The sequence below is a fragment of the Sander vitreus genome, chromosome 7 (genome assembly GCF_031162955.1).
Source record: "Sander vitreus isolate 19-12246 chromosome 7, sanVit1, whole genome shotgun sequence".
In the NCBI taxonomy this organism is placed as follows: Eukaryota; Metazoa; Chordata; class Actinopteri; order Perciformes; family Percidae; genus Sander; species Sander vitreus.
Window position 1 is genome coordinate 18,707,442 of NC_135861.1, and position 14,832 is coordinate 18,722,273.

The window sequence follows — 14,832 nt, forward strand, 5'->3', positions numbered from 1 at the left end:
GTTTTCTGTCTCATTCCCACATGAATACATAAGCACCCTTCTCTTTTCCCTCTCTTGTATTTGTCTCTCTTTCTTTATCTCTCACATGTACATTTATAAAACTCTGTTTTTTGCTGTCTCTCTTTGTCTCACACACACGTCTTAGCTCCAAGCAAACCATCACCCGCCCTGCACAGACCTCTTTCCGCACGTCTGCGTTAAAAAGCATCCTGAGTCTATGGGGGGCTTCGATATAAAACCCCCCTAAACAGGAATTATCCTTTATGACTCTGCATTCTTCATTTTATGTTTTTTCAGCTTGCAGCCTAAAAAAAAGGCCTCATGACTGTTCTGTGTTGTATTGCAATTAACTACCCCACACACTGGCACACAACAGGGTGGGGTAGCCCGGTAGAACTTTACTACGACTAAAAAAAGTAAGGCGGGGAGAGACAGACTTGTCCATCTCTGGTTTTTCTCACTGTGTCGTTTTTATCACCTATGGGCCCTGGTACGCTTTCTTTAAGCTGCCGCGTGTACTTGTCTAATACCACATAGTTACCTATATAGAGACAGAGCGCACACACAGCATGCGGCACAACCAGCATAGGAGCACTTGCAGAAATGCAGCCATAAACCTCTGAATCAACTGAGGTTCTTTAGTCGACTGAAATTCATAAGCAATGGGAGAAGGAGCCGGGTTCTATTACACTCTCTTCTGTCAGAGTTGGGTAATGCTGTGGTTATTGTGGTGCCATCAATGTTCCCAGCTAATGGTTACTCGAGCCCACTGAAGAAGCCTATTGTGTAGAAGATCATTAAAATATCTGGAGCAGATATACAGTACTACACCCTTGCAAGGAATACATTATTTCTAAAATTAGTAGAAACAAATGTAACAATAGCTGTGCAAAAGAAACTCACTGTGGACAAATGGATGCAGGGTTTCCATAGCGATGCTCATCATGCCCATATTCCTTCTTCATCGTCCTGTGATAAAAAAAAAAGAAAAGAAAAACATGTAAAAAGTCATCATCATCAAAATCGTTCTAGTACTTAATGTCAAAAGTCTCCAATGGAAATGTATGTGGCAGAAATAGGCGTCCTTTTACACCAGATCCTTTACTGTACAAACTCTGGCCCAGTGGTTATGTATTTACAAGTAGAGTCTCATTGCCTAATGGTATGGTCCTCCAAACCTCCTGTGGCATTTTATCAAAACAATCCTGTTGATGTTCTTTATTCAGAAAAGCTGTGTATGATATCATAAAATGTTTTCCTCAGTGTGATTGTTAGAAACCAATAACTAAACACACAAGGGGTTTCATTGGAGCTGAAAATGTGCAGACAAGAGCCCTGCTAACAGGAAGGCTAATTCACTCAGACACTAACATTACAATGGTTAGCATGAGCTGGCAGCTCACTACAGCCAAGCTTATGCCTGCATAATGCTAAACTAGGCTAAGGCAAGTCTATGCTACACAGTGCAAAAAAAACACAAGGAACTTGGCTGCAGTCCACAGCGGCTTTGGTTGGACTGAGTGGTTGTGACAAGCTTGGTAAACTCAGTAGGCTACACCTAAGCAGCTAAGCTATAAATATAATGGCCTTTCAATGGAACATGCTAGATGCTAAATGCTAACATGCAGTGAATGGCTGTGACAGGCCCTGTAAACAGAGCCAGGCCTAGAACCACTCATTCTGCCAGGTTAAACACACACACACACACACACACACACACACACACACACACAAACAGGCCAAATACCATGTGCTACTTCTCATAAACCTAAAGCAGGCAGCATGTTAAGGCTTAGAAAAAAAGAGCAACAACCTAAAAGAAAAGGTTGTATAATTCTGTCTCTGATAAACTAACTTTATGGCTGTTTTCTATTTCCTTCCGAGGCTGCTGCCAAGTATCTGGCAGTAGTGCTGGCATGGCTAAATGAGAACAACATGAACACAACATGCCCATCAAACTGCACACACTCCATGCTGAGACAGACCTGGGGTGCATCACAAGAGGCTGAATCCACTTCCTGCGCTTGTCTACTCTGATTAGATTTCACCTGTCCTTAGACAAAGTCCATCACAGATTAAGCAGAGGACAGGGAGTATAGTTACAGGATTGGGATGGACCCACTAACCGTAGCAATGAGCTTTGAATGACATGCGGTTTGGCTTCTTGGAAAACCTTGAAGTGTGTTCTTATGTCCACTATTCCAGTGCATGCATTTGTGCTTATTTGCCAGTTGAGTGTCCATGCAGTGTGTATGTGTCTGCGTATGAGCAAATGCAAACAAGAAAATGCATGTGTGGTCACTGTTATGTTATTCATGGCACTAGCTGTATCTTGGAAAGGCATTGTGGTCTCTAGGGTGAGCTTGCAGACCCTCTTCATCATCATTATCATTATCATCATCAATCATCTTTCGAGTGGTGTTTCTGGACCAGGCAATGCGCTGAACCACTGGCCTGGCCGCACTTGGATATTGCATTTGAAATGGGAAAGATGGAGGGAGAAAGGACTGAAGGAAAGAACAAAAGAGACAGGCAGACACGGACAGAACGAATGTGGGCAGTGAAGAAAAGTTATGTTATTGAAGTAAAAGGCAAGACAGTAGAGGTTTGATTAAAAGAAAAGAGTGGAAAAAGCATAGTGAAACAATGGAGAAAAGAAGAGAAGAGGTAGATAAATAGAAATTAGGAGAAATAAAGAAAAAAGTGTATAAGAAAAACAAATAGAGTAATTAATCACATTTGAAAGAGGGAGATTAAAGGAGTTGTGTGTTTGAAAGGAAAACAGTCTCACCTCAGGGACTTGACACCCCCCATCACAAGACCTCTGCTGAACTTCCCCATGAGGTCAAATATCAGATATGAGGAAAAGCCAAGAGGTGATTGGCTGACCTCTGTCAACAGGGTCTGTAGTTTTTGAAGTGTGTGTGCTTGACACAAGAGGGAGAACGATAGAGAAACAACTAAACTAAATAATAAATAATAAAGTTTGGCTGTAGCTTTTGGACAGAAAAAGATCATGGTTCCTATTTACTGTGTCAGCTGACTTAGCTAAATTTACACAATTTGCTAATTTACACATTTGTAGGCATTTTCTTATACGTTCAATGTATTTCTATTGTTGCCCCCTTTTGAAACCAAAAAACGACCATTTTCTCCAAATGTTGCATACAAAGTGGACAACAGTTCCCTTTTATAGACATAAAAATTCAAGTTTAATAGAAAGTATGATTTAACCAATCGGCCATCGTTATTTTGTTATTCTCTACATTCTTAACAAGATTTTCCAGCAACCCTAATAATACTTTCTTTGCTAGTCTTTTTCAGTCCAACTTGAAAAGTTGAACTATCAACCACTGTTTCATATGTCAAACACTATAAACACTGTTACAGTAAAACAGTGCTGGTAACTGTATTGAAGGAAAGATATTTATAAGTGCAAAGTAAAGGAGAGTAATGTGTGATACTAAAAAGTAACCGCCAGCAGCTCATTGTTTAATATGAAGCCTTAGTTGCAAAGTATTATGCAATACAATAGAACAATGCAGGGACATGATGGCTTGATAATTTCCCTTTTTAATTCAGAATTTCAATAGTTATCACTATCAATATATTCACTATCTTCCATGTCATTCGTTTCCCCACTCTAAACTTTCATATACTAAAGCATTTGCCGCAAAAATCTTCTAAATTTTTTTGTAGATTAATTCTGTAGTTGAAAAGGATGCAAATGTTAACATAAATATAGCCTACTGTGTGATATTCTGAGTGAAAGTGTGCATATGGATGTCAATTAACCCCAGACCCTCACATTCTTTAAGGAATCGAAAATAGGGTTTTTCCACAGGCGTAAAGGGCTAAAAGAATATTAAAACCAGCTATCCTGTCCTCTTACATTTTGCTGAGGTATGTGCGGGATTGTGTGCTTGTATGAATGTGCGTGTGTTGGGGAGGTATTAAGGACAGGGGATCCCCAGTGCATGTTTAACTCCTATTTAGACAGCAGTTTCAGAAACATTTATAAAGTCTAGAAACATAATAGTGCATATCAGATAGAACAGATGTGGGAATTTATACTCAGGTGGAAATCCCCAGGTATTCCTCTTAAATCCCCACACACACACCCACACACACACACACACACACACACACACACACACACACACACACACACACACACCATAGTTTGGAATCCCCCCAATCACAACCTCTTGACAACAATAGAGCTGTACTGAGTTTATATTGCATTGAAATAACTAGAAGCTCTTATCAGCTAATGGAAAGACAGTGAAATCATCTGTCTTCCTTTGAAGATTGCTTTTCATCTAGGTACACAGTATCAACAAAGACTCAGGTGTGCATCTTTATGTGCATCTACATGCGCACACTAGAGTGCGGATCGGGCCGCATTTTTCTGTCCGAGCCCTGCCCGCATCCGACAGAGCAGTAACCGAACCCGGCAGAGCCCGACAGGCATTAAGATATTTATGTCCGAGCACGACCCGAGCCCGACACAGTTAAAATCTCGTTTTTTTCTCATACTAATGACACATGTATGTTTGTTTGTGTGGAAAGCCAGCTTTTATTAAGCAACTGTAGGAAGGCATTTGGAAATGTCAACAGATGAGCGCATCAGCGCACACGGGGCAACAAGCGCACGTTAACACAGGTACACGGGTACCATCGGGTCCTGACAGGCTCGGTTCGGGTATCCATCCTCTAGCGCACACATACAGGCATGCATGCACTTACAGTATGTATGCATACTTGGATGCATGCACGCTCACACAAACACTCAAACACTTTGTGCTGATAACAACAGTTTATTCTTCTGCCTCAGCTCTCTTCAAACAGACACATTAAGTTTGTCCTCAGGGCAGTCTAGATATGATACTCAGACAGAGAGAAGGAGCTCATATGAGAGATGAATGATACATAAACTAATCTCACTCACAAATCCCATCGATCAAAAACACTCATTTGGCAGCTTTTGCCTTCAGGCCTCTTATCTTAATGAAATGAATAACTCTGACTTGGCAGGAAGTAATGGGATTGAGGGAGAAGAGACAGAAGAGAAGAGAGAGGGGAAATTTAATGCTGGCGAGTCCGACCACAACTGACTGGTGGTGAAGATGACAAATATGAAATTGCACCAACCTTAAAAGCATGAAGATGAAAGCCCACAGCATGTCAATTTGTGTAAACAAGTTCAAACTGTGTGGGTGGTGGTGTGGGAGAGTGTGTTTGTGTGTGTGTGCACAATTATATTGACCTGGTCCATAGCGGGTCGGTGGTTGGCATGGGGGGGCCCTCTTGGCAGGCTTCGGTGATGCACGTTTGCTGGATGCAAGTGGTGAGAATGGTGAGGATGATGTTGGGGGTGGATGTGATCTTCCTCGTAGTTATCCGCTATCAGCTTCATTCTGCTCTGAGTCTGCCAAAAAAAAAGAGATAAACAAGAAAATGTATAACGCATAATTATAACACGCGTACACAAGGCCATTCATTTCTGCAACACTGCTTATTTGTTTCTTAAAAATGTTCTCTGGTCTTAGAATGATTAGGCTGAGGGATTCTTGGATGGGGGGAAAGCATGTTGAAAGCCATGAAAGACGATAAAAACAGTACCCCTAACAACACTTGACAGGTCATAAATTGAGTGAGTCGGAGGGCCTGATGAAAGTATTGCAAGTCTGTCAAATGTCATCCATATTGCAGATTATCATTTAATTGGATTAGACAAATCATAGTAAGAGTGTTTCATGTAGCCTAAGGCCATAGGCGTTCTGGCCCGGGTGAAGCAACCTCATTTTAGATGACTGATTAAAATTACACTCAAATATGTATCTTTCTGCATGTCTGTAAATGGGTAAGCAAGACTATGTGTCCTTTGTTTGTGTCTGTGCATCTGTGTGTATTTGTGTGAGTGTTTATGGAAGAGACTGTCATCCTGCCAACATCACTGCTTTGGAAAGAGATAACAGCCTAGGATGACTAACGTTAACAATTAGTCTAACTCCATTGAGGCCAGCTGTCTTGGAGATAGACAGAGACAGAGTGGGTGCAGATATATTGACAGGCTCAGCTTTATTCCCCTTAACTGCAGATACTTCCCCTGAGGTCAGACATGACTAGAGCGGGAAGTGGGATTGTGTATGGGATAAAGATGATTCAAAGAAAAGACATGCACACATCTCTCAAAATGTTGTGGCTTTCCTTGTTCAAATGAGAGACAGCCGGAAGAGACAAAAAGCCAGAGTCAGCTGGGAAGATAGGGAGGGAGATGTTATAGGTGTAGGAGTAGTCAGAGGCCTGGGGACATTGCTGCTGAGATATGGAGCTGAAGCCTAATGACTGAGGAAACAAGCCAGTCAGGATCACAGGGGAGGATGTGACTGGTATTAAAGAGGTTAGCAATTAGCTGAACTTGAAGAAGAGCTGCTTAGATAAGGCGAGAACACGGACACCGTGGTGAGAGGGAAAGAGAGAGACAGAGATAAACATGAAGAGTGAGGGATGGAGGAAGGTTCAGACAGACACCAGACCGGTGGTTAAAGCAGTTAAAGGCTAGGCTGAGGTGTACGGCCCTCCAAGACCTCAGGTGTTGACACTAGCAGGTGTGACTGGGTAGGGCTGGGCTCAATGCAACAGAGCTGACACCTGTCATTAGGCTAGGACAATGACTATCATATACCATGCAGCTGATGTAACTACTGTACTGCTACAGTACACAGTGTATGCTGTAGTCTTCCATACAGACTCTTCCACAATGCTTAATATTGCTGTTTGATTCTAATAGAGAAATATTTTTAAAACTAATTAGTAGCCAAGGGTCAAAGAGGCTTATGTGTGTATTTAGTCCTTGCTGCTAATTTAATAAGAATTGTATTACTTGATTCTGTTCATCTAATTACAATCATGTTTGGTAGGATGAGAAGCCAAACGTCCTAGAATGTGTGTGTAAATGGACAGTATTTATATAGCGCTTTTCTATTCTTAACGACTACTCAAAGCACATAGTACAGGAACCATTCACCATTCACACATATTCATACACTGTGGCTGAGGCTGCCATCCAAGGTGCCATCTGCTCATCAGATAAACATTCACACACATTTACAGTCCAATGGGAGCAATTTGGGGTTCAGTGTCTTGCCTTAGGACACTGGACATGGAATTGCATGGGATCGAATCATCAACATTCCAATTGGTATGCGACCTCTCTACCACCTGAGCCACAGCCACAGCGCCACGTGTGCACATAGTTAATATTTCATGGACTGACACAAAAACACAAATTAATGAAGTGATGTATTGCTTCTGGAATAATCTGACTGTGTGGTCAGGACAGCCCACATGTGGCCATCCAGTTTATTCAAACACACACACACACACACACACACACACACACACACACACACACACACACACACACACACACACACTCTCTCTTCTTACAGACATTTCTGTATGCATGTGCGAAGAAGGTGTGTGCATATAAAATGTCCGTGTGGTGGAATGTGTGTGTTTTAATTAGTGTTAATTAGAGGCTTGCAGAGTAAACAGCTCAGTAATGGCCTCCAGGCCTGCTTGTATATCAGGCAGCCTGGAATACACACAGGTGGCAGTGGAGAGGAGAGGAGAGGAGAGGAGAGGAGAGGAGAGGACTTCATGGACATATGGTGATTTGGCCTGTACTGTGTGTGCAGCGAGTGTGTATCAAAGTACAGCTGCTGGTGTAAACATGGCAGTGATGATCCTGCTGCTGTGCTCACAGCTGCATCCCAAACCTCAATCCAAGCCCTCTGTAAATCACAAGCCTGTCCTGATTAGAACAGCGCTGTATTAACATATATGGACACAGGAGGTTGACAAGAAAGGCCTTAAACACACAGGCAGCTGGAGAAAGGCTACACAATTTTTACAACACTTAAACATACTCCTTTAATCAGGTCTGTGTGTGAGTGTTTTTGTCTGTGTAACATTGTCATGCTATCCCAGTAAAACTGACTAACACAGAGACCAAGCAGGCAGATCATTTTACATAAGCTGTTCTAAATGACACACCTCTGAGAATACAAAATCCATCTTTTCAGCACAGAGAGAGGATGGATGCCCAAGTTTGTTCAAAAAAGAGAGGGGGAGAGAAAACAACTAGAGAGAAAGTCACAGAAAATGGCACACATCTGAGATTTCCATATCCATCTTTTCTCAGCTTCAAAGCACCAGTGACATTTGGCCATCCATCACGAGGATGGGAGCGCTCAGACTATTCCCACATGGGGACACATTTGTTCTGACTCTCTCCTCGGGAAGTCTAAACACTACACTCTTCGTATGTGCGGCTGTATCTTTGTATATGTGTGTTTGTCTGTGCTGAAGACAGCCTATTTCTCAAAGGGGAGCAAACTGTCTGAAAAAGGAAAGTTTGTCTTAGACCGCCGGCTTTATGCATACACACACACAAGATCTTCCAAAGAAGGGATGTTGGTAGGTCAGACAGGGCACTGCTATCTGTAAATCTATCTGCTGTCTACAGATCAGCTTTCTCCTATGAGACTCCGAGTCCCATAATTCCTTGGCATTTCCTGATCGTTTTCCTTCCGCCATTGGCTGTTGTAGACCTAAGGAAGGCAAGCTATCCTGCTATGTGTGTCAATGGGTCAGAAGACAGAGAGCCGGTGTGTGACATGTTGAACAACATAACCTCCAGAGAGCTCATTCTGTCAAAGGGAAGGAACCCAAGTAGACTCCCTATAGGAACTACTTACCTTACAACCTCTTTAAAATGAATATATGACAAAGTCCCATACGTTTAAGATGATAGCACTGTCTGGTACACTGTTGCACTGAGCAGTAGTTTACATGGATTTATATGCACGTGTGCCCGAAGACTTTCTAAGAAATCAGGTTTGCATGTAAATAAAGTGTACTGTATGTTCTGCCCATCCCTCTCTTCTCTCATCCCTTCCTTTTTTCTCCTCTCCTTTTCTCCAGGCCCGGAGGCCACATCGTTGCAATTAGAGCTCATCACATCATCAGGTGGACTGTAACTGCTGGTTACCCAACGGGAAAACATGACGCATCCAATGGCGATAAACAGATAATAGGCTTTCCTTGAAATTCCTTGAATGGAATTGCACCCCCCAGGAACTGTTTACCGTTTACGAGACGAACAAACATAGGTTTGCACTAAAATGCACACCCAGCCACTGCATCTGTTGACTTTTAAGTGCACCATGTTTCCCAGAAGCTCCAGTGACTCAGGAGACGGTACATGTGGACTCCCTGCTGTTGGCTCATTATTGTTAGCATCCATGTTAGCTCAGTCACTGATGTGGTCTGACCAGACCTAAATGACTTGCATACCTTCATCAGCCTCAGGTTATATTGAAAGCCAGGGCAATAAGGGAAATAGGTGTATTTGCGTAAGTATGTGTGTGAGTGTGTGCTGGGATTTGTCTGTTTGACCAGGAGATGTGAGACAGAAAAGTCCGCCAGTGACTCATCAATTATAAAAAAAACAACGTCTGCGACTTGAGTGCATCTAATGACTATGATTGCAACATGATTGTTAAGAGAATAGCTTTCCTTGTGTGTTTGTGTGCCTGGATTTGGAATCACAGCTCCTGCTTGACTGGTTTGGCTTATGATGACTGAACGCAATAAGTGTGGTTTGGGGCGGGGAAGTCTACTCTGTTAAGTACCAGGACTTATTAACCTCTATCTGTTCCTGGTTTTAAAGTTCGAAAGTCTGCCCATGAGGCTGTTTTAGTGCAGGCAAGGCTTCATCAACTGTAGCAGGTTTGTATTTGTAGTCCTGCTTTGATTCACATGTCCTAAACGGTGAAAGCAAGGCCAGGCTCCATTTGATTCATGTGCAGACCAGTCAACCTCTTAGACCAGGAGTGCTGTAAATTTAAGTCATCGTTTATATGCATGTATAAAAAGCTTGGTGGTGGCTTGTAGTGGATGTACCTGCTGTTTGAGTTGGTGCATGAGCCTGTCTTTCTCCCTCTTCAGAGCCATCACTTCCTCCTGGGATTTCTTCCGTTTGGAGGAGGATAACTCCAGCAGGGCGATGTTAGCATCCTTCTCACTGATGGCTGCCAGCAAAGACTGCTGCCTGAGAGATGAGAGTGGGAAATGTAGAAAGAAGGGGTGCAACAGGAAAGATGGAATGTTATTGTTAATGGACAACATATATATAAAATATATTTAAATTGGAATAAAGTTGGAATGTAAAATCTGTTATACAGTCAGAAAATAGACAGGTGGACAGCACAGAGACACAAGCGTCCTCATCTGCAACTGTGGGCCCTTGTACACATGCAGACGTCACAGCCAACTCACTCATTCCAGAGCTCCTTAAACTCAGACAGAGATTCCACAGGAAAGAAGCAGACATCTTTGAAGTGGTCTGCAAAGTGCTGTAATAGTGGTACCTCAGTGTGACTCATGGACATGTAATAGTGTAATGGCGTCTAATAGAGTAGGCGGGAGGAGGATATGACATCTTTCCTCTGTCACCACAGTGTGTGCGTCAGTCTGTGAGTGTGTGTACAGATGGGGGTGGCACCAAATTACTGTCTACAGGTGCAGAGAAAAACATACCACCAACCTTCATCATGCACACACAAACAGACGTACAAATGTACACCCACGGGACTCAAGAGACTGCCTTACGTAACCCTTTGAGTCTGAGCCATTGGAGCTGATCGGTGATGACTGTCCTCGAGCAGGATGTCATAAATCCAGTGTTGTGATAAACACACATTCTATCCGCCCTCTCTTGTAAACACACACAGAAGCACAAACATATTCTCATAGATAGCCAGGCACACACACACCTGCACTATGGCCATTGACCCACGGCACACTGTAACTCAATTTATGTACGGTGCTTTGTCTCTACAATGAGCCTGAGTTCATCTGAATGACCATCGCAGGAGTCTCACTAGTGTGTAGTCACTGAAGGTATTTTAAGTTGGATAAACATAACGTGGCTGAACTTCAGACTATTCAATCACATTTAAAATTAGAAGGGCATTAAACCAGCATGGCAAGGTAATGTTTGGGTTTGTGTGAGGTGAGGGGTAGAGGAAGAGGAGGAGGAGGAGGAGGAGGAGGAGGAGGGAGGCATTTAAAATACACTTTGGATTTAATTAAAAATTGACCTGCAATGGAGTGTTTTTATTCCATGATTTAAGTCCCTGCAGAAATAACTCAATTGTGAAAATAAACATGCTGAACTCAGAATAAAGTCCTGCTGGCTTAAGACTCCACATTTGGTGTTTTTAGTACAATTATCCGCATCTGGATTCTCCCATTCAAGGCCATTAACAGGCCTCTGTGTGTTTGCATGTTGTGCATGTATTTGCGTGTGCATGCATGTGGGTTCTGACATGGATCGGACCAGCTAATCACACCATTAATCACAAAGCAGCAACGTGACACTTTTCGTCTCCCCACACCTCCACTGTTATTCCTTTTAATGCTCACAGTAATGGGAACATGCACGCGCACAGACGCGCGCGCGCACGCACACACACACACACACACACACACACACACACACACACACACACACAATGTACCTACCAGAGCAAGGGCTTTAGACTGCAGGCTTATTTTGTTTGACCTGGCCATTCACAATGTAAAATTGGGGGAAAAAAATCATACAGTCCATTTTTATACTCATGGCCTAACAAACCCAATGACAAATTGTGTATTTTAAAACATGGCACAATGGCAATCCCAGTTCCATTCCTTTATCTTTGGCTGTGTCAAATAGAGTGAAGAGGTGATGCATAGAGTCACATATGGGCAAGGAATGCGGCACAACCTGTCACTGTTCATAAACAATTAGTCAGATTAACAGCCCTAACATACTCGCAGGATGGCCATCTTTACAGCACACTGCCAGACAGGGAAACTCCAACAACAGGCCACATCCCAATAGTCTGTCATCTCAACAGTAGTGGTTTTTGGCACGGGTGAAGCGGGCAGCCATCCGGGGCGGCATTTTTTCATGACACGTGGGGGGCGACACGACCACTTAAAAAAATTGTGTGAGGAATTGGCAAATTGGTGCCCCTGCTTGCTGAGAAGGTACCGTGCACACTACACAGAGAAGCTGTGAGAAGGGGAAAGGGGAGGGGGGAGTGGAGGACAGTTCACCTCTGGGTCGAACAGGTTGCTGGGCATAGGCGCCGATACCATTGGTGCTCCACTAATACTGAGCACCCACGAAGCTGATCGCGGTTATGTGTCAGTTAAAGCCCATGTTGCAGGTTAACCACCACTGTTGATTAATGGGTACATAAAGCACTCAACATATGTATATCATTGTTAAAAATGTCTCCAAATAGTGTTAAAGGCCAGTTTCTGTCGTTTTTGGTATGATTGGGTTTTTTAACGCAATTCGGTGATTACGTCACGTTGGGGAGACGTGCCCCAGCCTAGTGGTTTAGACAGCTAGCTAACGCTGCGCCGACGTTTTGCTAATGTTAGCGCAACAGCGTTAGCCTAGACTGCTAGGTAAATATTACGACTGCCTTTGGAGTTTCCTATATCTGCGTCCACGTTGTCAACATAAGACGTGGCATTAGTGCTCCTTTTGTACCATAATTGTATTGAATGAAATGTTAAGCTTCGCTCCTACGAGATGGGTGGATTTTTGTTACGTTACACACAAAGCTAACTGGCTATAGTTAACCTGTATGTATGCTAGCGGAATTAGCTAACGTTGCGTAGCCAGCCAGCAGCTTCAGCAGTAGTTTCGGCGAGCTAACCACGACAGCTAACACATCCACAAGCGTCTCTATTTCAAACATCACTGCAGGTTGACTGCTTTTAGCAGCAGAGGTTGATGGTTGGCGACAATACTGTCGTGGTTAGCTCACCGAAACTACTGCCGATTGCCGAAGTTGCTGGCTGGTTACGCAACGTTAGCTAATTCCGCTAGCATACATACAGGCTAACTATAGCCAGTTAGCTTTGTATGAAACAAAAACCCACCCATCTCGGAGGAGCGAAGCTTAACATTTCGTTCAATAAAATGATGGTATAAAAGGAGCACTAAGACATGTTGCGTCTTATGTTGACAACGTGGATGCAGATATAGGAAACTCCGAAGGCAGTCGTAATATTTACCTAGCTAGCAGTCTAGGCTAACGCTGTTGCGCTAACGTTGGCAAACATCGGCGTAGCTAGCTGTCTAAACTTGCCGAACAGCATCCCCCGTCCAAGCTGTGTTTCACTTTCCCTCCAATATTATTATACACATAATAAAGACACATGGACTCGGTCGAGACCCAAGCCATATTTTGCAACACCAGTGGCACAGACCGAGACCATAAACAGTGAACAGAGACGGGGCTTTCGTCTGTCGTCTCCCCAACGTGACGTAATGCAATGCATTGTGGGGGAAAAGAGAATCATTGCAAACCGCTGTAAAATAGTACTACTTTTTCGTATTTTATTCCGTTTTGTGATATCCATTGTATTTGATGTTGTTGGGTAACAGTTTACATGTTTATTACCAACAAGCAAATTGCGCAAATTCATTAGAAAATAAACCCTGCAACATGGGCTTTAAACTTTTCATCTCCAATCCTATCCTGAGTTGAAAGAGCCTACTTTACGGCTTTATTATTGAGTTCATAGGCGTGTGTGTTAGTGTCGGCCGTCTGAAATGCAACATTTTTTAACTACTTTTTTTTTAAAGGGCGTGCGCCCGTGAGCACCCACGGAGGAAAACATTAAACGGCGCCTATGTTGCTTGGTCTCCCAAATGGAACGGTCCGGAAAAGGGGGGGAACGGGGGATGATAAGGATTTATCAGCGATCTACCCCAACTTTCGGACCGCTCTCAGGATTGCACTTACTCTGCCAGTCACTGTGGCTCAAGCAGAGAGGAGCTTTTCAAAACTAAAGTTGATCAAGTCATACCTGAGGTCAACCATGTCCCAGGAACGGCTCACTGGCCTTTCCGTCAGTATCAATCATTCAGTAGGGGAGCAGATTTCATACAATAACGTCATTGATGATTTTGCGCTCGAAGGGGGTCTCGCCCGGGGTGTAATTCAATGTAGAACTGCCACTGCATCCCAAGAGACAATAGCCTCTAGCAAACACAGTTTAAGAATTTTGTGTATCTAGGTCAATATGTGACTGTAAATACACACAACATAACTGCACAAAATGAAAAACAACAAAAATGTAGAATACTTAGACAATGTAAATGTGTGATGCATTAAGTGCAGGGCCAACTTGGTGGAAGAAAAGAGTGTGGTGAAAGGTTATGGGCACTAATCCCTACCCCCACTTTAAAGGGGAAGTTTATCTAATCTGTGAAGTCATCTGAACAAGCCAAATAGAGATCCATCTCTTTCTGACCACCACTGAGTCACTTAATGAAGGATTGTTACACTCCCAGTCATCAAGTTGCCTCTGCTGAATCAACTGATGAAAGACAAGGTTTTGGTGTTTGATTACTTACAATAAAAGATACTTCTGATGTGATACTTTGTTGATTCCACACAAGTGTTGCAGTGACACATTCTAGCTAAAAAAAGCCATACAGAAAAATCCCAAATTGTCTCTGTACATTCTGACATTTTAGACATTGTCTGTGGCATTGCACCTCTAGACCTTTACAAGGAAGCTACACTCAAAAGAATTACAGTATGTTGTCTTTTTATGACCAGAATGTGTGCTGCTGACTGTGAAGACATGGCTGTCACATCAATCACACCTAGCAGAGGTACAGACTTCCCAAATGAAAATTATTGAATGATCCTGAGACAATCCTGAGCCCGACTAAATTAAACC

General features: G+C 43.0%; 1 protein-coding gene across 2 annotated transcripts in view; it reads right to left on the reverse strand.

The window, feature by feature from the left end:
* Positions 1–14,832, reverse strand: part of LOC144520974 (ERC protein 2-like) — a 165,497-nt gene that overhangs the window by 39,606 nt on the left and 111,059 nt on the right. For both annotated transcript variants that reach the window (XM_078255114.1, XM_078255113.1), the window contains 3 exons: positions 9,976–10,123; positions 5,270–5,431; positions 904–969 (listed from right to left, as the gene is read on the reverse strand). In XM_078255114.1, the coding sequence (XP_078111240.1) occupies positions 943–969; positions 5,270–5,431; positions 9,976–10,123 (337 nt within the window). In that variant the 3' untranslated portion in view covers positions 904–942. The remainder of the gene's footprint in view (positions 1–903; positions 970–5,269; positions 5,432–9,975; positions 10,124–14,832) is intronic.